We start from the raw sequence: 25,105 nt of genomic DNA on the forward strand, positions 1-25,105 counted from the left end.
CCCTACGCTCTCATCCTGGGACTGCTCGCGCCGCTGTCCCGCACGGATCTGGTGTCCTGGAAAGCCTTTTCACCTTGTCGCAGACCGTCTGAAGTCTTCATCGTGGCCCCGCGCGACCTCCCCTCCCGAGTCCTCGCGGGACCGTGGCGGGGCGCCGGTCGCCTTGTGCAGAAAGCGAGGGACGTCAGAGAGGAAGTAGGTTGTACGATCGGGCGAGGAAGGCTGATCTCAGGCCACGACCTCGCTGCCATCCTCTATCCGGGCCCGGTTCGCTACCGGCTCGCCTCACCCCAGGACCGGGAAGTGGGCGCACCTCCTCAGAGGCGTGGGGAGCCCCGCAGCCTCTGCGTCGCGCGGGTCCGCTGGTGTCTTGCTTGCTCGCAGTGGGGAGTATAGGAAGCTGTGTGTCACAGTCCATCAACAGGTGGAGGGAGGGATAAGCGCAGCACTGCTTGGAAGCCAGAGAAGAGCAGAAAGAGCAAAGTCCAAGAGAGGGGAAAAGCTCCGGTTGCTTTCGGAATGGACACAGTGCCCCCGAAACAAGATTTTAAAAATCCGACTTTTCCGATCCTGGGAGTAATCCTTCAAGACATACGTCAAAGAGCTCAGGTTTCTTTTATTCTCCTATTTTCATGCTAAACATTTTTGCTACCTACATGTTCCAGACTGACCTGATTTCCGAGACCAAACTCAGGCCTTACACTCTTGTATTGTTTCTGGCCCAAGCAGAAAATCCTAGTGCGATCTTCGCACTCTACATCAGTAGACTTCTGTGGATTGCCCTGCAGAATACATCTAGCACTGGGACGCTAGAGCCCCTTCATACCTTCCACGTAAATTTTTTGTGCACCCTTCTAGTCGCCTCTTGCTGTTTCTTTGTCCTTATGCTCTACACCCTATTGTCTATGGAAACCTCCACTTTTGCATTGAATATAAAACTGTCTGCACTCGTCTCAGAAAGTCCACTGTCTGTTCTCTCAACTCAGAAGATAATCAAGTCAGTTTAAAGGTTTAAGGCCCTGGAAGTCCAATCCCTCATTTCTAATCTGCTCCTTGTGCTGGTCCGTGGACGCTGTTAGGTCTCACACCCAAGACAAAAGGCTAACTGAGGCAGATGCTAGCCACCAGGTTCTCCCAGCATCCCTCAGTCCCTACCTCCAGTTCCTGGCATACCCTGCCCCCTTACCCTAAACTCTGGGTACCAGCCCAACTACTGGGCTTCCCATCCCCCAGCTCCTCTGGCCCCTGTGTAACAGTCATTTGGGCTATGCCAGTCTCTGAGACCAGGCCACCACATTTGGTAGGCAACTCCTCTTTTGTTCTCTGGCCCCCTCCTCATATGGTCAGGCTCAGTTTGGCCATGTTCTCTCTGGACTGTCCCAGATGTCTCTGCCTCTACCTCTGCCTTTGCCGCTGGCTATGCTCTCTCTCACATCTACAATAAACCCCTTAGGAATAGTCATACCCTCCCCTTTATGTCTTTCCTTCATTCTCAAGTACCTCCAACTTCTGTGCCTATTACTCATTTCCTCAGAACTTTTCCCAGCAGACATCCCACTGATTAGAGTTCTCATTCCTGTGTCTTTCGTCAAGATCTCTTGAGGCCCATAGCGACTAACCCCTTTAAAGTTGCAGCCCCTTGTCTCTCAATCTGCCACTGTCTTATTTACCTCTCTGTTACTGTGAAGGAAAAAAAAAAAAACACTATGACCAAGGCAAGGCTGAGTGTAGGATTCTAGAGGGACAAGAGCCTACACCAAGCAGACAAAACAAATGAGATGCAGCACCAGCTCAGAGTTCACCTCTTGACCCACAAGCAGGAAGCAGAGCTGCCTGGGAACATCCCAAGTCTTGAAACCTCAAAGCCAGTAACACACTTCCAGTAACACTTCCTCATCCTCCCAAACAACCACCAAATGGGAACCAAGTATTCAAATGGGGGAGACTTAGGAGGGCCTTTTCCTTCAAATCATCACAGATACCATTTAACATAGGTAAAATGCATTCTTAGCTTGCTACCTTCTTCCTCCATTAGAATAAAACTTCCTTGTGTTCTTGTCTCCCTTTTCTCTCTATTTTTCTGGATTAATGTCAATATCAATGACAAATAGGACACTTTTTTGGTGAATGGATGACAGTATATTCAAAGCATTTTAAGTTGCCACTGAAGTAAATCTGAATAGGAAACATGGGTGTTGCCCGTGGCATCTAAAAGGTCTTTTTGCAGATGTATCAGGGACACAAATGGAGCTGTTGTAGGATGAGAGTCACTGGAAGAGCTGATGTGGAACATTTTTGTTTGGGTATAGGGGAACGTTCAGTAAGTAGAACATTCAAAAGATGGGGCAAAAAATGTGAGTTTGAGGATAAGAAGGAGGAAAGGAGTGATGGAGGGGAGGAGCCAGAGTGGGAGGGAACCAAATGCCTTTATACAGGAGGAGACTTGCAGTTGGGTTTTTGTCTGAATTCAGTGTCTTTGGACCCCATCACAAATCACTTAGGATTCTCTTGTGCCTAAGCAGCTTTGCTCATAGGGGAGGGCACAAATTTCATCCTTAGCAGTCAGATCTAGTCTTTTTAAATGTTGAAGTACTGCAGTAGCTAAGGAGTTGAGCTGGTCCTGAAGGATGTTAAGCTGATCTGAAAATGCTGTAAGTGTCTCTGGTATCTGGTGAGACAGAGAAGTTAATTGATGCAAAAGGGGCTTCAGTCCAGCTGTTTTAGTTCTGAGTCCTGGAAACAACGCCCAGGGTGGCAAAAAGAGGGATAAGATGGCTTATTAGTTCCCCCCTCGGAGGTCACCCAAACTGCTCTGCAGGGGGAGGGGGACTTAGGGGCACTGATTTCAATGGCTTCAAGCTGACAAAAATGAATGATGTTATGGGATCACAGTTAGGGAGTCTCAGAGGAGGATCCATTCAAGGAGCCACAATAAAACATGACAGATGGGAAACATTCAAAACGTAAGTTGGGAGGTAATAACTGTACAACCTTGTGTAGGGAGAGTTTTTCTATCCCACCAGGCAGCTGTGTCCCACCAACCAGCTCCCAAATAACCACACAGAGATTTATTATAAATGCTCAGCTGATAGCTTAGGCTTGTTGCTAACTAGATCTTACATCTTAACCCATATTTCTTATGCCACATGGTGGCACCTTTTCTCAACACGACATGTTCATCTCCTGCTTCCTCTGCGTCTTGCTGGCGACTCCTCATCACTTCTCCTTTCTTCTTCCCAGTGTCCTCTCTGGCTCTCTCACCTAACTTCTTCCTGCCTAGCTATTGTCCATTTAGCCTTTTATTATGCCAATCAGAAGGTGCCCTGGCAAAGACACATCTTCACAGTGTACACAAAGATTATTCCATAACAACCTTGTGGGACTATTAAGAGGCAAAGTTAAAGAAGAAAAATTTTTAGATCAAGATTAACCTAAGTTTTGTTTGCTAAGGTTAAGTGATCAGTTGTTTCTAGGTCTGTGATGAGGGGGAACTTCATGACAGAGAGCACATAGTGGGACAAATCTGCCTACTTATGGTGTGGGAAAGGGCAGAGAGAAGGAGGAAGGAAAGAAAAGAAATAGCAAGGGGAACAGAGTCCAGGCCCATCAAGAGGAACATAGCCAGTGAGCCTTTTCATTGAGGTAGGTCCTACCTCCTAAAGTTACCACCAGTTCCCAATATCTCATTAGGCTATGAATCCATCAATGGATGAATATATTGATAGATAATAGGAGAGACTTCATGATCCTAACACCTGCCAAATGCACCCCCAACACAGAACACTACTATGTTAGGAACAAAGCCTTTAAAACAAGAGCTTATGGGAGCTATTTCAAATCCAAACCATACTGTCCAATATCAGTATCTATAATGTATAAGTTGCATTAATGAATAGAATGAGTTTGGTCCTTAACTCATGAAGCTGACAGTCTAATGGCAGAGACAGGTGGTAAACAAGCAACTAATTATAAATTAATTATGCAGGGGTGAATTATAATTAGGTATGGGAAAAAAATCAACTTATGTACATATGATAGACATTGAAGGCCAGAGAGACATGAATGCTAGCATAGACACTTATATACAGACAAATGTATTTTTTACTGTTTTATAGCTTTTATATTTTGCACCATTTGAATATATGATTTACTCCCAAGATTAACTGTATTTAAAAAATGAACACATACAGAAAAATCCTTGAGATAGGAGTCTGTTTCTCTTGATTAACAGGAAGGAAGGAAGGAAGGAAGGAAGGAAGGAAGGAAGGAAGGAAAGAAAGAAGGAAGGATTATTGTCTGTTGAGAATGAGGGACAGAGAAAGCACAGAGAGAGGTAAAAGTAGGAAATGGCCCCAAAAGACATGGAGAGAAAAGAAAAAGGTTAAGTGCATGCTGGAGGCCCAATGGAAAGGCGGTTCTCATCAGTCTATCCAGTAGTCTACGACTGAGCTCAGCAGCTCTGTGTACAAGGAACACTGGGAGGTGTCTCTTGGCTGCAACCTCCAAGGTGGAATACTAGGAAACAGGAGGGTTGATCAAATAAAGGCCCTATCATGAGAGGAGCCACAGAGGTGGCCATGGATTCCACTGTGCAGAAAACAGTTGTGCCGACCTCAGGCTCAAAACTGTTCGAGGTTCTTTGTGTGAGACATGAAAAGTAGGTGGATGGGTATGCCTTTAATGCTATATAAATTAGGGTTTTTTGTTGTTGTTTGTTATCAAAGAGGTTGCATAAAAAATGTTAACAGGAGATGCTGGAGGGATGGCTCAATGCTTAAGAGCCCTTGCTGCGGAGGACCCAGGTTCAGCTCCCAGCATCCATATGGTGGTTCATAGTCATCAAGAACTCTAGTTCCAGACCATCTGGTACCTTTTACTGACATCTGGGGGCACCAGACCGGCACATGGAGCACATACATACATGCAGGCAAAATACTCATATACATAAAATAAAATGAATAAATCATTTTTTAAATGTAACAGTAAATGGGTACTGATTGGGAAAAATACTTTAAATTAGAAGATAAGTCTCTTCTATTCATTTCATAGATTTGATTCCTAAACATGCTCCCAGGTCTCTCTCCAATAAACATCTTGCTTTTTATAAATTTCACGTGGAAAATTCCAGTGTCAGAATGAAGTTTTCCAATGTTGGTTTGTGGGGGTTTGCTGGGAGAATAATCCTAGAGGGTGATTAGACACCTTTCAATCAGAGGTGGGTTGGAGCGAGAGTTGCTGTGTTCAGATGGTCAGTTGTAGCATCTCATGCATCTTACCAATGCATGACATGCAGCTTCTAGATGCTGGCTCTGAAACTGTTGTAAAGTTGTGGGGTCTTTACATTTTTTGTTTGTTTTGGTTTTTGTTGTTTTTTTTATTTTTACTTATTTATTTGTTCAGTTTTCGAGACAGAGTTTCTCTGTATATCCCTGACTATCCTGGAACTTGCTCTGTAGACCAGGCTGATCTTAAACTCAGAGATCCACCTGCCTCTGCCTCCCAAGTACTGGGAGTAAAGTTTTGCACCACCACTGCCCAGCTGACCTATTGTAAAGTTTCAATGAGAATTTTTCATATTTCAGGTAGAAGATGAACAAGCCTCTGACACCATCCACATACGTACGGAGCCTCAATGTTGGACTCATTAGGAAGCTGTCTGATTTTATTGATCCTCAAGAAGGATGGAAGAAATTAGCAGTAGCTATTAAAAAGCCGTCTGGTGATGATAGGTACAATCAATTTCATATAAGGTAATATGGTGTTTATTTTTTCTTTTTAAATCCTTCCCATCACAAAAAAAGGATTCAGGCATAAACACTGTCTAACATAACTGTCTCTTCTCATCTCTGCTTGATTTAGTAGAAAATACAAATTCAGATTAAAATTTGTTGTTGTTGTTGTTGTTTGTCAAGACAGGGTTTCTCTGTGTAGCTTTGGAGCCTGTCCTGGCACTCACTGTGTGGACCAGGCTGGCCTTGAATGTGCATAGATCCGCCTTCCCCTACCTCCCAAGTGCTAGGATCTAGGCATGTACCACCACCACCCGGCCTCAGATTTAATTTTGTGCTATATTTTGCAGTTAAAACTTAATGTCAAAAGTTTGTCTTACATAAAAAGAAAAATAAATTATTGTTTTGTTTTGTTTTTTTAAATAAATGTGATAAAGACTCTAAAGGCTGGGCTCTCAGATTGTCCTTCCTGCAAGTGTACGCTCACATGAAGGCAAACATTTTAAGGTACAAGGGAGAAGCTCAGCTTTCAAACTTGAAAACCAGATTTTCAAAGATAGTTTGTTGATATTTCCATTAAAAATGCAAGGTTGTCACAGCAGTCGTTCTAGAGAGAAAGGGTTCTTCCATACTGAACAGTGCCACAGGCATTGGCAGAATAGTAGAATTTATGTTAGCCATGTATAGCCACCAGGGACGACTGCTTCCCATGAGCCTCATGGGGCTCAAACATAAACGTTTTGTCCACAAATTTTGTATGCATTAAGAAAGAGAAAACCAACTGTTGCTAGTGACAGGGTCTTGCATAGCCAAGGCTACCAGCTGACCAATTGGTAAATCTAGATGGAGGGCAAGTTGTTGCTCACTGTGTTATTCTTTCAAAGTTTTTGTTAAGTTTGAAATTTTTCCAAATATAACCCTGGGAGGAAAAATCAGAATAAGCTGTTTGTGTTAAGTTTACAGTGTTACTTTCTAATTTTTAATTTTAAAGAAATGAGATGAAAAATAAAGATGTTTTCCGTTCTATTTAATTAAATAAAGTTGAGATCAAAGTGTAGGCACATTCTGCTTCATGAGGCAGGCTTGTTCATTTTAAAGTCTACAGCTAGAAGACTGACTAAGTCATGTAAAGTGCATGTAAGACACTGCAATATAGCTAAGTGGTTTAAAAGTGTATGCTTTGTTCGAGAGAGTTCAGAATTTGGATCTAAACCTGGGTAACATTTTGAGTGTGCTGTGTGGCTCACAACTGGCTACTCCACCCATCCCAGTCTAGCACTCTCATGGTAACATTCTCAGCTGTCTCTCTAGCGATATCCTGTAGCTCTCTGAGGTGGGTTTGACTTGTATATGTGTTTGTGTGTTTGTGTTAACTGTGCGTGTATGATAAGTGTCCATGTTTGTGGCGGTCAGAGGTCAGCATGGGGTGCCTTGCTCACTCTCGATCCATCTTGTTTTTTGAGACACGGTATCTCACAGAGACTGGAACTTACAAATTCATCTAGACTAACTAACCAGTGGGCATCAGGAATACAGCCATCACTGCCTGTGCAGCCCAATATTAGAGAAGGCGCTCTGCACTGGCTGTTCTTCGCCTGGATGCTGGGGAATCTGAACTCGGGTCCTTAGCCTTCATACTGGCAACGACAAGCACTTTACCAACTGGGATATCTCCCCACCCCAAAAGTTAGCTTACAATTTTTTAGCTCTTTATTTTATTCCATGTGTATGCATTGCTTTGTCTACATGTATGTATTTGCACCACATGCATACCCATACCTGTGGAGGGCAGAAGATGGTTTTATATCCCCTGGAACTGGAAATGCAGGTAGTTGGGAGCTGCCCTGAGGATGCCCTGGGAAGCAAACCCTGGTCCTCTGTAAGGGCAACAGTTTTCTCAACCACTGAGCATCCCTCCAGCCTCAGTTGTTAACCTGAATTCTCTGGCTCCTTTTCTGCTGAGTGTCATTCTCCTAGATGGGGTACTTCTGGTTCTCTCATACTCCGGTTCCTTTACTGTCTTCCGGAGGGTCAGTGATCCGGACAGGAGGGGACTCGGGAGTGGTGACAAGATCAGTGTCTATCTTCAGATGAACTCTCATTGTGTACTAGTTTTGTCTTTTGTTTTTCAGGAGATTTGAAGCCTTACTCCAAACTGGGAAAAGCCCCACGTGTGAGCTGCTGTTCGACTGGGGCACCACAAACTGCACAGTTGGTGACCTTGTGGATCTTCTGATCCAGATTGAGCTTTTCGCCCCTGCTACTCTCCTGCTGCCAGGTAAACTGGGTGTGGCCAGAGTGCCAGCCACTGTCTGAAGTGATGAATGGCAGGAATCGAAGTTTTATTTCTCTGTTTACTCTTCTATGGAATGAACACACCTGACACTTGGGTCCCCTTCATTCTTTGAGCTCTCCCTTAGCCTTTAACCACTCTAGATGCTCTGGACTGTGCTGCTAAAGTGATGAAGTCTAAACCTCACAAAACCGGATCGTTTTGTGCCAGGAGGGTTTATTTAAAGGATGAAGAATGCATCCTACAAGAATTTATTCTTTTGAGCCATGTCTCTCTAGACCCCCATTCGGCTTCACCTTGACTGGACTTTCATCAGGGCTTCCTTGCATTGCATTCCCCTGTGTTACTGTTGCTCTGCCCTTGTCTTTGCCCCACTCCTTTTCTCCCTTGGATGCACTCGGGGATCTTGACCTTTACTGTGTAAAGAATCTCTTAGAGTTCTTGTTGAACATGTAGATTCCTGGACTCCATGCCACACCTTCTTTGGGTGGTGTTTTATTTGGTTGGTTGGTTGGTTGGTTTGGGTTTGGGTTTTTTGAGACATGGTTTCTCTGTGTAGCGCTGGCTGTCCTGGAATGCATTTTGTAGACCAGGCTGTCCTCGAACTCACAGAGATCTGCCTGCCTCTCCCTCTCAAGGGCTGGGACCACCACCCAGCACCACATCTTAATAGGACCCATAGCACTGAGTTCAATGACTAATGTTTTTGGTCCTTTCCTCCCCACCCACTGCCATTTGTGTGTGTGTATGTGTGTTTGTGTATGTGTAGTTGTTTATCAGACAGAATCTCAGGTAGCCCAAACTGACCTTGAATTTACTATGTAGTCAAGGCCAAAGTTGAACTTGATTCTCTTGCCTCCACCTTCAACGGGATTACAGGTGGGCACCACCATGCCCACTAGTTCTCTATTCTTAAATAAGTATAGTATTTCCTAATGACTCTGAACCACTTTTTTTTTTTTTTTTTTTTTTTTTGGTTTTTCAAGACAGGGTTTCTCTTTGGAGCCTATCCTGGCACTCGCTCTGGAGACCAGGCTGGCCTCAAACTCACAGAGATCCGCCTGCCTCTGCCTCCCGAGTGCTGGGATTAAAGGTGTGCACCACCAAAGCCCAGCTCTGAACTACTTTTGTGAACACTATCACTCTGTCTAGTCATCTTTATCACAAGGCACAGCATTGTACTGGGAATCTTCCTGTGTTTGGTGAGGATGTAGGGCCAGCATCTAGGAGCTGTACATGTTCTGGGTTGTCTTAGTTAGGGATTCTGTTGCTATGAAGAGACACCATGACCACAGCAACTCTTATAAAGAAAAACATTAGGTTTACATTAGGTTTAGTCCGTTATTTTCATGGTGGGAAGCATGGCAGCACAGGAGGCAGACATGGTGCTGGAGAGGTAGTTGCAAGTTCTACAGACTGATTGTCAGGCAGGAGGGGAGAGAGAGAGAGAGAGAGAGAGAGAGAGAGAGAGAGAGAGAGAGAGAGAGAGAGAGAGAGAGAGAGAGCAAGAGCTCCTGAGCCTGGGCCTGGCTTAAGCATCTGAGGCCTTAAGACCCACTCCCAGTGACATGCTTCCTCCAACAAGGCCACACCTCCTAATAGTTCCTGATGGTACTATGGGGTTCGTTTTCATTGAAACCACCACAGACTTTTTCTTACACAGAGACTAATTTTGTCTTCTTGTTCAGCAGATGCTGTTCCCAAAACTGTCAGCAGTATACCTTCTAGAGAAGCTGCAACGGTGGCACAGACACCTGGGCCCTGCCATGAAAAAGTCAGGACATTGGTAACGCCTATGCCAAGGGTAGAACAAAGCTATAGGCCACCTGACTCCTCAAGCCCAAACAATGAAAACTTAGAAATCAGTGATACTGATACTCGTAAGTAGCATTGCCTGTGCTTTCTTTCCCACTGGTGGATTTGCCATTATGGTGATTTAAAGAAAACCTCTCCCCATTTGTCCTGTGGTCAGAGGCACATTAACGGTATCCTTAGACGTGTGTTTTCCTTTGTATTTATTAAGTACCATCGTCGTCGTCGTCATTAGTCAGTTACTATTCTTTCGGTAACTTGAAGCAATGTACCATGCAAACAGTCACAGAACTAAGGAAGAAAACAAGTCAGTGTGGTGCAGTACACCTGTGCTCCAAATACCAGGAAGGCAAAGGCAGGAAGGCCCAGAGTTTGGGGCCAGCTTCAGCTGACTAGCACATACAAGGCCAACCTGGTCTGCATAATACCCTGTCTCAAAATTAAATGTATAAATAAAATAACTTTTAAATGTAATTCAAGTTTTGGTGAAGTAGACAGAACTTAGCCAAATAATGATTTTGGGTGGATATAGAATGTTTGTTACAGAATCACCAAGTGTAATTGTCACAATAAAGGTTACAGTCTGTATTTCATGTGAGTGCATGTACATGCTTACGTGTGTATGTGTGTGTGTGTGTGGTCCTCAAATTGAGAAAATATCAGTTATTAAAGCCACATTCCTTTATTTAAGCACCTCTTCCTTATTTTATTGATTCGATAGGTTTTCACAGTTTTTCTTTTTATGAACTGAAGAGTATCACTAATAACTTTGACGAGCGACCTGTTTCTGTGGGTGGCAACAGAATGGGAGAGGGAGGCTTTGGAGTGGTGTACAAAGGCTGTGTGAACAACACAACTGTGGCAGTGAAGAAGCTTGGAGCGGTAAGCTGTCTTCCTCCTGTTAGAACAGGCTGTCAGTTAACCTTCTCTGGATTTAGTATCTCAACACTTACTCCCTTTAAGTGAACCCCATCCTGAGTTGTATCTCTTACCATGTAAGATTCCATTGAGGGCTGTGAAACTGAGCCCTAGGAAAGTGTTTATGGACACAGACATAGAATCATGTTTGTAATTGTGGTAGGTTCATGAGATAGGGTTAAGAAGCCTTGCACCACAATGCCTCTTACATAATTTAGATTCAAGATAAGAAAATGTTATCTGGATACTTTTGTATGGACTGACTCATTTAAAAATATCATTTAGGTTCCAGTGAGATAGTTCGGTAGGAAAAGGTGCTTGCCACCAAAAGCCTGATAATCTGAGTTTGATCCCTGGGAGCCATATGGTAGAAGAAGAGCACTGTCTCCTACAACTTGTCCTCTGACCCCCACATGTACACACACACACACACACACACACACACACACACACACACACACACACACACACACCCTCATGCACATGCACAATAAATAAATGTAATTTTAAAAATAACATATACTTTTTGAAACAGAGACTCTCTATGTAGTCCCGTCTATCCTAGAATTCACTGTGTAGACCAGGATAGCCTCAAACTCCTGCCTTTGCCTCCCAAGTGCTGGGATTAAAGGCATGCACCACCGTGCAAAAATAATATTTTTTAAAATGCTCATTATAAAAAAGGAGTTTCCTTGACTGTTCTTTGTTCCTGTTACTATCAGGTTTTTTTTTTACCACCTTTAATTACTGATTATCAATCTGTTGTATCTTTAAAAATGTCAATATCCTGCATATGTATATAACACAGGTATCCATCATTTGTATTGCAGGTGCTTTCATAGGATTTCATTCTCTTTTTCTATTTACATTTGCTTTCATGTTGCTGCACAGAATTCTTTTTTAAAATTTCTCTGTGGTGAAGTTCTATATTTCATTTTGTTTCTACACAGAAAGGTTAATTTTTTTTCCTTTCTCCAAAACAATATGAACCTAGGGCAAATCACTTGTATTTGCAGATGTCAATAATTCTATAAGACAAAGAGATTTAGACCTTGTGAGGGATAAGTGTACCCCTGTATGAGCAGACATCATGAATGAGCATTCATGATATGAGAATGGTCATGCCAAAGACCCCAGTGCCTCAGGCTCATGGGAAGGGAAGGGCAAAGCCTTCCTCTGGTCTAAGTATGGAGGCTAATAAATTGTTGGCCTTTAGCTAAAGCCAGCACATTTAAAAAGTCTCAGCCTCTATTTCCTCATCCCAGGTGACTGCAGCCTGAGGCTGCTGCCCTGAAAAGACCCCCACCCCACCAAGATTAGCTCACTGGCATCCGAGGACATGCTGTACATACTGAACACACTGAGTGTCTGGGTGGCTGATATCGTGCCATCTCATGACATGAACCATTTGATCCCAGCTTTGTGTTACTTATATCTGTCTGTCTGTCTTAGTCTCTTGTCACTCCCTGTCAGATTGTTAGAACCCAGCCGTGCAGATGGTAGCAAGACATTAGTTTTTACTCATTTTCCTATACGGTTATTGAATCCAGGGTCAGCACCTTGCATATGTTAGGCCAGCACTTTACCACTGAGCTACATCCCAGCCCTCTTAATGACTCACTTGGAGCAAAGGTCAAGCTGCATAGGTCACCCTTGAACTCACTCTGTCAGCCAAGCAGGCCTTAAACTTGATGTTCTCCAGCCTCAGTCTCTCAGTTATCTGGGACTACAGTCCTGAGTCATCTGTTTTACCATGTGACATTAAAGTAAGCAATTCAGCAGGGGACTCTTTCTTGAGCCCCCTTCCTGCTTTAGGAGCCACAAGGCTATTGCATTGTGTAACAATATATATTTTTATTTTCCTAGATGGTTGAAATCAGTACTGAGGAACTAAAGCAACAGTTTGATCAAGAAATTAAAGTCATGGCAAAGTAAGTGTTGATTTGCCAGTGTGGTGTGGGACAAGAACATGGCATAGGGCAAGGGGACCCGGTTTCGAGCCAAAGTGCAAAGATTCAGTTGTGTAAAGATACAGGGTTGAGACCAGCACTATTCATTCTCCAATTATATGATCATATAGACTCATAGGCTGGCAGATTAAAAGAGGCCAGTATTTTACATTACAACAAAGTCACAGAAGATTCAAAGTGTTTCCCATTATCAGGTGTTCTAGTCCAGGAATTCCTGACAGATAGGTTGTAGTGATTTACAAAAAATAAAAACTATTTATAAATCCAAGAATGATGGTACACTCCTGTAATCCCAGCACTTCAGAGGTTAAGGTAGGGGATTGTTAATTCAAGGACGGCCTGTGCTATGCAAGTTCTAAGTTAGCCTGAGCTATATTGGAAGACTCTGTCTCAAAAAATAATAAATAAATAACTACAAAGACTATTTCTAAAATAACAGATCGTCAAAGAAGTTAAAATTCAGTGGAAACTAAGGAAATACTACATACAAAGACTTTGAGACTATATTGATGTTGAGTGTAGGAAATTACTGGGCTTCATAAGGAAGGGAAGGAGAACCAAGTCAGAAAATGTAACAATCACATGATTGGCATTTGAGTGCATACAGTATGCCATACACCATACTGCCTGCTTTAAGTCCATGGACTCATTTCATCCTGAGAACAAAGAGTACAACCTCCTTTATTTAAAATAAAAAAACAAGATTTAGAAGTGTGAGATAATTTGCCCAAGGTCACGTTGCACCAGCAAGTATTAGAGATTGGTTCTGGTCCAGGTGCAGCTAATTCCAAAGCTTTTGATCTGAATGCTAAGAAGGTTTTTAAACAATCGCCATGAGGCCATCGCTACCCATCACCCACTCCAGTTATTTGCCCTCATAAAATAGCTAACAAACCGAGTAACTTGGTTTGTTACCATGTATAGTAAAAACCATGTATAGTAAAATGTATAGTAAAAACCATGTATAGTAAAAATGTATAGTAAAAATGGTGCACATGGAAGCAACAGTCAAAGCCCTCTTCAGATATGACCTCACCTCCACCTCCAGTGTTCAGCTCCAAGCCCAGGTGGTGAGATGCCTGCCATGAACAAGGCTCTGGGTTTCATCACCAACACCACTTAAAACAATATGAGGTGTCACGCACTTGTCATCCTCTAGATTGCACTACATCGAAGCCTCTAGTGTTACACTTTTTAAATGTCACTTTCCGGACCTTAGTATCAGAATGACCAAGTCCAAATTTCTTAGCTCTATTGGTTAGGGAGTAAAATGATAACACATTATGAAGGCTAGTGAAACAAAATAGGTGAGCCACCACCTACTTTATAGACAGTAGAAATTCGATACATATTATCTACTTGTACTTAAAATATACAAATGTGGTGGAACTAGGGAATTCATCAGTTCCACTTACACTTCCTCAGAGTATTTCTGGCAGCAGAAGTCTGATTTTATACGAGGGCATGAAGAGTTATAGATGGCATGGAATGAGCAGAATGAGTAAGACCTGAATGGAGCGTGCCTCGTGGGCTGTGTGTGCTTCAGGGCTCCCACAGGCATTCATTAATTCTCATAGCATCCACGTGGTGTGGTACTGTTATGCTAGTGCCCTGCTGTGTATGCAGGGAAGCCCCGAGACTGAGGTTGTCAGCATGCCGTGTGTCACAGGTCCAGGAGGTGGCAGGACTGTGCTTTCAGCTGAGGCCTGAAGCTTTGTTATTCTGTAGCCTTTGTACTCATTTCTCTCAAACGTACAAAAAACTCAGATTGTAGACAAGCATGAAAGTTCAATGTGACTGAGGATCGTTACTGTAAAGCAGTGCCTTGGGTGTGTTGGAGTTTTGTTATGTTCCAGGATTTGTCCATGTTCTAAGTTTCCAGATCTTGAAAATGCATTGGACAAAAATGGGCATCAGCCTCGTCCTGAACTAACCTGTCTCAGGTACTGCTGATCTGATCAAATGTGACTGTAGAACTGGGAGAGGTTCACTTTTGCTGTGGATCAGTATCACTGAAACAAGAACCGCTTACGGAAAAGAATCAACAATTTCAATGAGCGTGTTAGCATGTTATGAACACTTGTCATATTACATATGATATATATTACATATTATATAACACACACACACACATATATATATATGCAGTTATCTCTTTCTGCTAAAACTCTTATATTGAGTGACTCCTAGAAATATTTAGTGTAAGGGTTTTGCATACTGCCTCACTTATACAGGTGTCAGCATGAAAACCTGGTAGAGCTACTTGGCTTCTCAAGCGACAGTGATGACCTGTGTTTAGTATATGCTTACATGCCCAATGGTTCCTTGTTGGACAGACTATCCTGCTTGGTAAGTCACCTGTCACCGGATTTTCTTACTTTCCATTTGTATGTTTGGATTGCTAATGTTCACATTTGTTCAGGATCACTTAAACCACATTAAACTTACTATTTTCTTGTTCTGTGAAATGATGCCATTTATGTGTTGACAGGTATTGCAAATTTAAAATGCAAAAGCATCAGTCAAGGCTGGGTGTTGATTATGGTCTCATGTATTTTTATTTTCAAGTGAGTAGTACAGAGTCCATTTAATCTTAGTTGAGATTATTTTTTGCAAGCTTTAAAAGTTATCATCCTTGGACTGGAGAGATGGCTCAGTGGTTAAGAGCACTGGCTGCTCTTCCAGAGGTCCAGAGTTCAATTCCCAGCAACCACATGGTGGCTCACAACTATCTGTAAGGAGATCTGGTGCCCTCTTCTGGCCTGCAGGCATGCATGCAGGCAGAATGTTGTACACATAATATTGGTGGCGCATGCGTTTAATCCCAGCACTCGGGAGACAGAGACAGGCAGATCTCTGTGAGTTCCAGAGCGAGTGCCAGGATAGGCTCCAAAGCAACACAGAGAAACCCCTGTCTCGAAAAACCAAAAAAAAAAAAAATTGTCATCCTGAATTCTTAGTGATATGGCTAGTGATAAAAAAGTGAAAATGACCACAAAAAATACTGTTACGGATTTTCTATGGATTTTTTTCACCTAAACCATTATTTAAAACCAGTTGTTTTTTGTTTGTTTGTTTGTTTGTTTGTTTTTGGTTGTTTTCCCTAAGGATGGCACCCCACCACTTTCTTGGCACATGAGATGCAAGATTGCTCAGGGTGCAGCTAATGGTATCAGTTTTCTGCATGAAAATCATCATATTCATAGAGATATTAAAAGGTAAATCTCCTATGGGGAAGCCTTTGAAAGCCATCTTTAAAGAATCATTTTCTCTCACTCTTTTCATTCACCCTCGGCATGTTCATCTTAACATACAGTGGCTAGACTTCCCCCATCATCGGAAAGTCCTTTGCACTACACACACCTATAATCTACCAAGTCCTGTTGCTGCCTCATTGGCCAAACAGTACTTTATTCAACAGTCAATAAGATGAACATACACAGAAGTACATTCCCCATCGTGTGACCCTTTATACAGTACCTTATGTTGTGGTGACCCCCAGCCATAAAATTACTTTGTTGCTACTTCCTAACTAGTTATGAATCGTAATTTAAATATCTGATATGCAGGATATCTGATAGTCAACCCCTGTGAAAGGCTCGTTCAACCCCCAAAGGGGTCCCACAACTCACAGGTTGAGAACTGATGGACTACAGTATCATATCCAAGTTTTGCAAATCACTCTGAGTCTAACATAGAGAGCAGTTTAAACTACACACATCTTGGTAGACCTAGTTCATAAGAGCAGAAGTGAGCAGACACGAGCGATTAAGGTAGAAAGATATGTTTATGTCTTAGCTATAGAGTGTCAAAGAAGAGGAAGTATCAGTTTATAGCCTTTGAACTTACAGCACCCACAGTTGCACTATGGGAATTATTGTGACATGACTCACTTATATGGAAAGGACCAGAAGAGCTCCAGGTTGTGGTGGGCTTAGGAGAGGTGTGTATTCTGTGTTTGAAATTCTTTTAAGATGGAGAGACTAGGCAGACAGTATGACGTACAGATTTCTAGAAGTCTGAGCTGAAGATACGTGTATAGCATTTGCATGGACATGATGCTTGAAGAGTTATCATTATTTATGGAAAGATATAGCATAAGGGCCCAGGATTAAATCCAAAGGACCCCTAAGACATAATGGCCAAACAAAAGGGAACAGTCCCCAAAAGACATCTAATAAACTCTATAAACACATAGGTAGATGAAAGCCTATACATGGATTGTACTGTAAAATCAAGTAAAGATAGTTTGCCAAGAGGGGTAGGTAGAAGTCAAGTTAACCCACTGGACTAATACCATGCAAGTTAGTCATGATTTATGGAGAACAAGTCAGGTTGTATGGGAGAGAGAGTAGGAGCTAGAAAACTGGAAATGGAATAAAAACACACTTTTTATGATATTTTGATACTAAAATGTAATATCTGAAAACAGATATGTCATTTAGGAATCCTTAAAGATTGCCAAGACTAGTACATGCTTATATGGCTATGAGAAGGGCCTAAGAGAAGAAGGAAAGGATACAATAGAGAAAAAACAAGACAAGTCTTAAACTAAGGTCATGGAGAATGCAAGGAGCCACACAGAGGAGGGGACTGGTTCAGAGAACAGCCAGTCTCTGTGTCTTACATGCTGGGATTCTGCTCACTGTCTTCTGTCCTTCTTAGGTATTCTATGCCACGCTGTTGCAAAGGTTTATTGGATGTGCCTGAAAATTCGCACTTCCCACTTATCCTCAGTATTCTATCTAACATTTGTTAACTTTTATCACCTCTTTTTCAAGCCCTCCAACTTGATAAATCCAGTTCATACTAGGGCTCAGTTTTTCCCTCCCACAGCGGTAGCTTAAGGTCCTAAAGGCATGTTTGATAACATCAGTCACCTGTTCTGAAAGCTGAGTGGTATCCTGGTGCCCAAGGATAAAGTCTAAATTCTCTCCGTGTTCTATGGACAGTAGTTTCTTGAGTGATCATGTACACCGTATACTCTGTGCTTTCACTATCTTGCTGCTCCACTTGCCAGCCATGCCTTTCTTCCGTCCTAGAGCCCTCCACTTCTAATAACTCTTTAAGACTAAGCATGTGTCTTGTCTTAACTGCTCTGTAGAGCCTTCCTCAGTTCACCTACATACAATCGTTCTCTCAGCATTTCCCACCAAATATTACCATCATGTAATTTTCATTGATTTTTAAAAAGTATTAAAAATTATTCACATGTCTTTGTCACAAATAAGACCTATGATTTTTTTTTTTTTGGCTTCTCATGTTAAGCATTCAGCTTAAACACTATAAACTGTAGGAACTCTCTGTAAGAAAATACATGCAAATGAATGCATCTGATAAATGGATGGAGGTCCATTTTAGCTGCACATAATATTTCTTTAAGATTCCAAGGAGCCCAGCATGGTAGTGTGGTGCACACCTTTAATCCCAGCACTCATGTAGCAGGAGCAGGAAGATCTCTGTGAGTTCAAGGCCATCCTGGTCTACATAGTTCCAGGACAGCCAGAGCTACATAGTCAGACCTATCTCATTAAAATAAAATTATATATATATATATATGTATATATATATATACATATATATATATACTTTCTGCCTTATGGCTTTATTACTTCATCTCCATTTTGCCCATCTTGTTCGCTCTGCATCCCTGGTGTCTCTGCCCTTCTTCCCAGCTTTCTCTCTGCCCTGAAAATCCTGCCTAGATATTGTCCATTTATCTTTTTATTAAGCCAATCACACAGTGTAAAGGAATATTCTTTTTTAACTTTTTTAAATTTGAATTAGAAACAAGATTATTTTACATGTCAATCCCAGTTCCCTCTCCCTCCCCTCCTCCCCTACCACCACCCCCAACTAAAACCCTACCTATCACATATCCTTTCTGATAAAGGAATATTCTACAAGACTGTCATGTAATACATAATGTATGCAAACATACTCCATTAGAAAATTGAATTTCTTCCTAAGAACAGTGCTTTTGGCCTAAGGAGGTAGTTCAGTAGTAAAGCTGTTGCCCACCTTGAATGAAGCTCTGGGGTTAGTCACCAGCACTATCATAAACTTTGTTTTTTAAAGAAAGCTTTGGAAGGCTGTTTGTGGCATACCCAAACCTCCATTAAGAGGAAATGATATTATGTTTTCATTCCCTTAAACATCTCTCTTCAAGATACAGAATAGAAAAAAATGCCAATTTCTCTCTTCCTGTCATCTGAATAATTGACTGAATTAAACACATCTCAGTCTTCTATACTACATCTCTAAAATGACACAAATGTAACTAATACATACATACTACATTTATATATATATACATATTCATATGCATATATACATATATACCTCTTTCTAAGAACCTATTCGACCTCGTAGACAAGAAAAAATGTTTTCTTCCTTCAAATTTAATTTTTTTCCAGTGCAAATATCTTACTAGACAAAGACTTTACTGCCAAAATATCTGACTTTGGACTTGCCCGGGCTTCGGCAAAGTTTACCCAGACAGTAATGACGAGCCGAATTGTGGGCACAACGGCTTATATGGCACCTGAAGCTCTGCGAGGAGAAATAACACCCAAATCGGATATCTATAGCTTTGGTGTGGTAAGTGATCATTCTCTTTATTGTTTTGCATATAATCTTTATAGGGTGTGTGCAAGCGCATGCCACAGCATACATATGCCAAAAGCCAGAGGGTAGCTTGCAGGATCCAGTTCTCTTCTCCTCCCACCATGTTTGTTCCAGGGAACCAAACTCAAGCTGTCGGGGTTGGTGGCAAGTGCCTCTACTAGCTAAGCACTCATTCCAGCCCATGATGATTCTTGTGAAATTGTGAATTAAATTAGGATGTTTTGGTACATGTGTCTTCTCTTCTATAAATATATAAACTATTCATATTAGCCTATAGTTACACCAGAAAACTATGAACAATTCTCAATATGCAAAAATTTTGAGTTGGTGTCTTTTTAATTGCTGCAAGGAAGGATTTTCTTACCATGAATCCAAATGAAGCTTAAATTGAGTCAGAAAACAAAGTTAGTCCTGTCATATAATATGCAGTTTTTTTTCTCTTGCCTTTTTTTTTTTTTTGTCATTTTATCATCTAAAAGAAGTGGAGAATGAGGGGTGAGATGAATGGGGCCTCATCTTCATCTTAGTCTTCCAAATATGTTTCATTTATGGAAACAGCTTTACCCCACCATAATATTAAAGAACAGGGTTGTAAAAATGTGGCTACTGGCTAGAAAATAGGATTCTCCTGAGGGACCTGTGATAGTGAAAGGACCTCGAGTTCCCAGAATGCGTGTCCAGGATAACATTTTGGTATCTGTAGCCGTAGGTTTATGCAGGAAGTACTAGGTAGAGTTCCATCAACATCCATGTCCAGACCAGCGTTAGCACAAAAAGAAAGCCTTGTTTAGCGTGTTCGAGTCCCTGGGCTCAGTCCATAGTCCTTTTAATTTTTTTTTTTTTTTTTTTAAGATTTATTTACTTATGTATATAGCTTTCTGCCTGCACATATGCCTGCTGGCCAGAAGAGGGCACCAGGTCTTACTATAAATGGTGTGAGCCACCTTGTGGTTGCTGAGAATTGAACTCAGGACCTTTGGAAGAGCAGTCAATGCTATTAACCTCTGAGCCATCATCTCTCCTGCCCTCCTTTTTAATTCCTAATTGATGTCTTCAGTGTTTTGCTAATGGATCCTTTTATCTTCCTAGGTTTTATTAGAACTAATCACTGGGCTTGCAGCTGTGGATGAAAACCGTGAGCCTCAATTACTAGTAAGTAATTCATTTTTGTCAGTCTTTTCCGCTTTTGCCTTTGTGATCTTAAATTCATGTGTGTAAATATGGCTTATAGAAATGGCATTTCTGACATAAGTCTGGCTATGTGTCATGACGTAGTAAAAGTGCATGATGTGTTTACAGTCTTGGGCTTGCTAGATGTGATGTGTGCCTGAAAAGATTATTTATATATTCCTTGTTCCAATGTCTTTGTATCAAATGAGAAGAAAGCTAGTTTGCCCGTGGTTTGTTACTCTCCAGAGTGTACAGATCCTGGGTGGTGGGACCATTTTTAGGTCATAGGGAAGAAAAATCTTAGTTTTCATTCACATCCCGTAAGAATATAAATGCCAGTAAAGGCTCTCTATTTCATCGTGGAGCATTTTACTTACAAAGTTAAAGCACTTCCCTCCTGTACTGTCATTCCTACCCTTCTAATTTTTATATTGAACATTTGATTCACAGTTTATAAGTAGATGAGTTAAATGATAACTGAACTTTTGATAAATTATGCCATATACTTTAATATATGTATACATATGTCTTTACATATACCTTTATGTATATATGCATAAAATATATATGTGATACTCATCCACATAAAAACATATATGTGTGTCTTTGTATATATGTCTCTAAAAATATATATACATATATATGTCTTTCGTAAGTGTTTCTCAAAATTAGCAACTATACTCCCTTTATCCAAATTTATTCATATGCCCTAATAGAGCAAAACAGTACGAACATTCAGATAATAGATACATACTAGGTCACATCCCAGAGTTAGGAACAGAGAATCAGAAGGTGTAACTTGCTTGTTCAGTCATGATACCAGGACTGGAGAAATGGTTGGGGCAGCAGTCAAGAGCTCATACTGCTTTTCTAAAGGCCCAAGTTTAGTTTCCAGCACCCATGTTAGGTGTCTTTTTTGTTTGTTTTGAGACAGGGTTTCTCTGTGGCTTTGGAGGCTGTCCTGGAACTAGCTCTTGTAGACCAGGCTGGTCTCAAATTCACAGAGACCCGCCTGCCTCTGTCTCCCAAGCCCTGGGATTAAAGGTATGCGCCACCACCACCTGGCCCATGTTAGGTGTCTTACCGCCTGTAACCCCAGCTCCAGATCTGAGGCCTCTGATCTCCACAGACACTTGCATAGTTGTACACATACCAACATACACACACGCACACGCACACGCACACAGAGAGAGAGATAATTAAAATAGGACTTCAGAAGGACAACAAAAATCTTAGTGCCAATACTAATTTGAGTAATCTGTAGTATGTGAGATTGTTACAAATGTCCGCCACAAAACAAAAATGTCCATGGTCTGTTGGAAATGCAGTTATTAAAATAGCATATGTACTATATTTACATTGGAAGATATTTGTGAGAATATCCTAATGGTATTCAGATTTTTATAATGGCAAATCAAAAGGTAAAATTTTATGTTAACCAGAAATATAAAGTTCTCTGTCCTAGCAGTTATGGGAGGTCAAGAGAGAAGCCTGAGATGGAGTTGCCGTATTTGAGCTGTTGGTAAATGGACACAGACAAAGTTTAGGGTGGGGTTGGATTAGAAACATAGACATTAGAAATTCGGAGGCCAGGGAGATATTGAGCATGTAAAGTGCTGCCAGTGACACACTTCCTCCAGCAAGGCCACAGCTCCCAAGCCGACCCAAACAGCACCACCAATAGAAAACCAAAGGAGCCCATGGTGAACATTCCATCCAGACCACTGCACCCAAGACAACCTCTCACTTCAGATATCTTCAAAAATCATTTTTCCACATGAGGTCACATTTACAGACACCAGGAGCCAGGACGTAGACATACATACTCACATTTCTGGGGCCACCACTCAACAGACCGTTGAGCCCGAGGCACCATCTCATCCTCATTCATCCCCCAGTCCTCCTTTCTCTTTGATTTACCAGCCTGAGTTCCTGTGGGTAAGGACATGGTGTCTGGGTCCAGAAGGTGAAATTGCATTTTCAAAAATGATCACGAAGCTGATGACTCTGAACTGGCGAATGCTGCAACAGAAATTCGAGCAGCTAGCTCATCACAGAAAGACAAGGATTATAAAGCATATGGGTAGGAGTAAATGGGAATAAGAGTAGTAAATCAGTAATGTGTGCATGTGTGTAATTTCCTTATCTACCATTTGTCCGGTGTGGCCTCAAGTCCTAAGGAGGTTATAAAAAATGGTAAGGAAAGAGTTCAGGTCATTTCAAAAATAGACGAATTTAAGTAATTTAAATTTATACTCTGATTTCTTTCGTATTGAAGCTTTTAACCAAGGTCTAATGCCCATTTTATAGCTGGATATTAAAGACGAGATTGAAGATGAAGAGAAGACGATTGAAGATTACACCGATGAGAAGATGAATGATACTGACCCTGCTTCTGTTGAAGCGATGTATGCTGCAGCTAGTCAGTGTCTGCATGAAAAGAAAAATAAGAGGCCAGACATTACGAAGGTACTACTTTTATATCCATACACACACCTGGAGGGGTCGTTACCCTTTACTAAGTATACATTTCAAGGCATCGGTGTAATGTTCTTTTGTTCTTTCTTTTTGAAAGGTTCAACAGCTGCTACAAGAGATATCTGCTTAAAACTAATGAAATAGACTTCATATATATATGTATATATGTATGTATGTATGTATATGTACATACAGGGACACACACAGCGCTATAAGCACTTCCCTCCTCACATACCCCCCTTTTATTTTTACTTCTTGTGATCATGGAGACTGAACAAGCACTTCGTCACTGAGCTACATCATCAGCCTGTTTTTTGCTTGGTTTGGTTTCTTAAATTTCTTTATCTTTAACAAGGCAGCGTGGCACAGTGTATACTGGCGAATTAATGGATGTGTCCACACACTGCAAAAGTGAGAGTAGTGTGGCACCACTTGGCCCACCTACTTTGTATGGAGCTCGTTTCCATGGCAACATCACCAAACTACAGCAACTACAAGATTCAGGAAAACAGCACTCCACTGTAGAGTTTTAGGGGTTTGTTGTTGTTGTTGGTTTCTGTGTAGCCCTAGACGTCCTGGAACTCTCTTTCTCTGGAGACTAGGCTGGCCTTCAACTCTGCCTCTGCCTCTGCCTCCCAGAGGACTAGAATTAAAGCCCCGTGCCACCACCATCCAGCCAGAGACTCTGGTTTGAACTCAGCAGGTTCCACTAATCTCCTGTAAAGCTCTGGTCCAGCTCTTAGCTACCCTAAGCCCTCAGTTTTTGGCTTTTTTGTTGTTGTTGTTAATGAACTCTGTGGTCCTATAAATAACTCTTCCTAAACTTCTGTAAGTATTCCCCAACACTGTTCCTGTAATCCTAATTAAACTCATTGGGTCATCAAGGTAGACAGGGGTGGACTTAATTGTTCAGTCTGTCATTGGTGTCCTAATTTGAATGAATAGATGTTCACTTGTCTCTCCTAAGAAAAATTCACACTGTTGGTACTTTTATGTGGGGCAATGTAGAACCAATGATGAGCTTAGAGGTGTTACTTGTATTGCTGTGGGCAATATGACAGCAACTGGAGCTAAGCTATCTGAGGGTAGAGCACCCAAGGGGGGCCATCCTGATGTCATCCTTTCCCATGTGACAGTAATGGCAGGCTCTCTTGCTCTACTGGGTGGTTTTGTGTGTCAACTTGACACAAGCTAGTGTCATCAGAGAGGAAGGATCCTCAGTTGAGGAAATGCCTCCATGAGATCCAGCTGTAAGGCATTTTCTCATTTAGTGATCAATGGGGAAGGCCTCAGCCCATGGTGGATGGTGCGGTGCCTGGGCTTCTGGTCCTGGGTTCTATAAGAAGATGGGTTGGGCAGTAAGCAGCTCACCTCCATGGCCTCTACATCAGCTTCTGTCTCCAGGTTCCAGCCCTGTTTGAGTTCCTGTCCTGACTTCCCTCGGTGATGAACAGCAATGATGAAGTGTAAGCCTAATAAATAAACCCTTTCCTTCACAACTTGCTTTTGGGTCAAGGTGTTTCTCCTCACAGCAACAGAAACCCTAACTAAGACACTTGCTGTAGTAGTGATTGCTTTGCTCCTGCCTTGAGTGAAAAGACATGTAAACAAGACAGTGTTACTCCACCTGCAGGTGGAGTGTCTGTGAGGAAATCTCCAGAGAGGCCATCTTCCTGTCGGTGTGCAAAGGCATGCATGCCTCCTTGATGAGTAGAATCGGCCATTTGAGACCACAACGAGACAAAGGGCAGATTCTGTCATCTGTTTTATTCTCTAAATTGGCAGGTAAAAATCAGAGAGAAAAAAAAAAATGAGACAAGGGCACATGCCCTTTAATGCCAGAATTTGGGAGATAGAGCCAGGCAGTCTCTGTGAGTTTGAGGCCAGCTAGGGCTATAGTGTCACACTCTCTGTGTCTCTGTCTCTGTCTCTGCCTCTGTCTCTGTCTCTCTCTCTCTCTCTCTCTCTCTCTCTCTCTCTCTCTCTCTCTCTCTCTCTCTGTGTGTGTGTGTGTGTGTGTGTGTGTGTGTATGTGTCTGTCTGTCTCTCGCCCCCCTCTCAAAAAGAAAGAAAGGAAGGAAGGAAGGAAGGAAGGAAGGAAGGAAGAA

The 25,105-nt window shown here is 41.9% G+C and overlaps 1 protein-coding gene across 3 annotated transcripts; it reads left to right on the forward strand.

Moving 5' to 3' along the window:
* Positions 1-6: 6 nt before the first annotated feature.
* Positions 7-23,939, forward strand: Irak4 (interleukin 1 receptor associated kinase 4). Of its 3 annotated transcripts, none has more exons than XM_027396372.2 (12): positions 7-195; positions 5,583-5,750; positions 7,862-8,007; positions 9,711-9,902; positions 10,556-10,716; positions 12,619-12,683; positions 14,957-15,071; positions 15,831-15,940; positions 19,139-19,322; positions 20,439-20,501; positions 22,830-22,988; positions 23,095-23,939. In XM_027396372.2, exons 2-12 carry the CDS (start codon positions 5,590-5,592, stop codon positions 23,125-23,127), a joined length of 1,389 nt encoding a protein of 462 aa, XP_027252173.1. In that variant the 5' UTR covers positions 7-195; positions 5,583-5,589; the 3' UTR covers positions 23,128-23,939. The 3 variants fall into 3 exon arrangements, with proteins under 3 accessions (XP_027252173.1, XP_027252175.1, XP_027252174.1); XM_027396374.2 differs by having other exon boundaries at positions 9,714-9,902; XM_027396373.2 differs by lacking the exon at positions 7-195 and adding an exon at positions 208-609.
* Positions 23,940-25,105: the final 1,166 nt, after the last annotated feature.

The sequence above is a fragment of the Cricetulus griseus genome, chromosome 2 (genome assembly GCF_003668045.3).
Source record: "Cricetulus griseus strain 17A/GY chromosome 2, alternate assembly CriGri-PICRH-1.0, whole genome shotgun sequence".
Classification (NCBI taxonomy): domain Eukaryota; kingdom Metazoa; phylum Chordata; class Mammalia; order Rodentia; family Cricetidae; genus Cricetulus; species Cricetulus griseus.

Excerpts from the sequence above, each read along its gene's own strand:
- Irak4 (XM_027396372.2), top strand. The coding sequence starts at position 5,590 with ATGAACAAGCCTCTGACACCATCCACATACGTACGGAGCCTCAATGTT. Across the intron at positions 5,751-7,861 it reads TACAATCAATTTCATATAAG|GAGATTTGAAGCCTTACTCC; the intron begins GTAATATGGTGT and ends TTTGTTTTTCAG. Across the intron at positions 12,684-14,956 it reads GAAATTAAAGTCATGGCAAA|GTGTCAGCATGAAAACCTGG; the intron begins GTAAGTGTTGAT and ends TCACTTATACAG.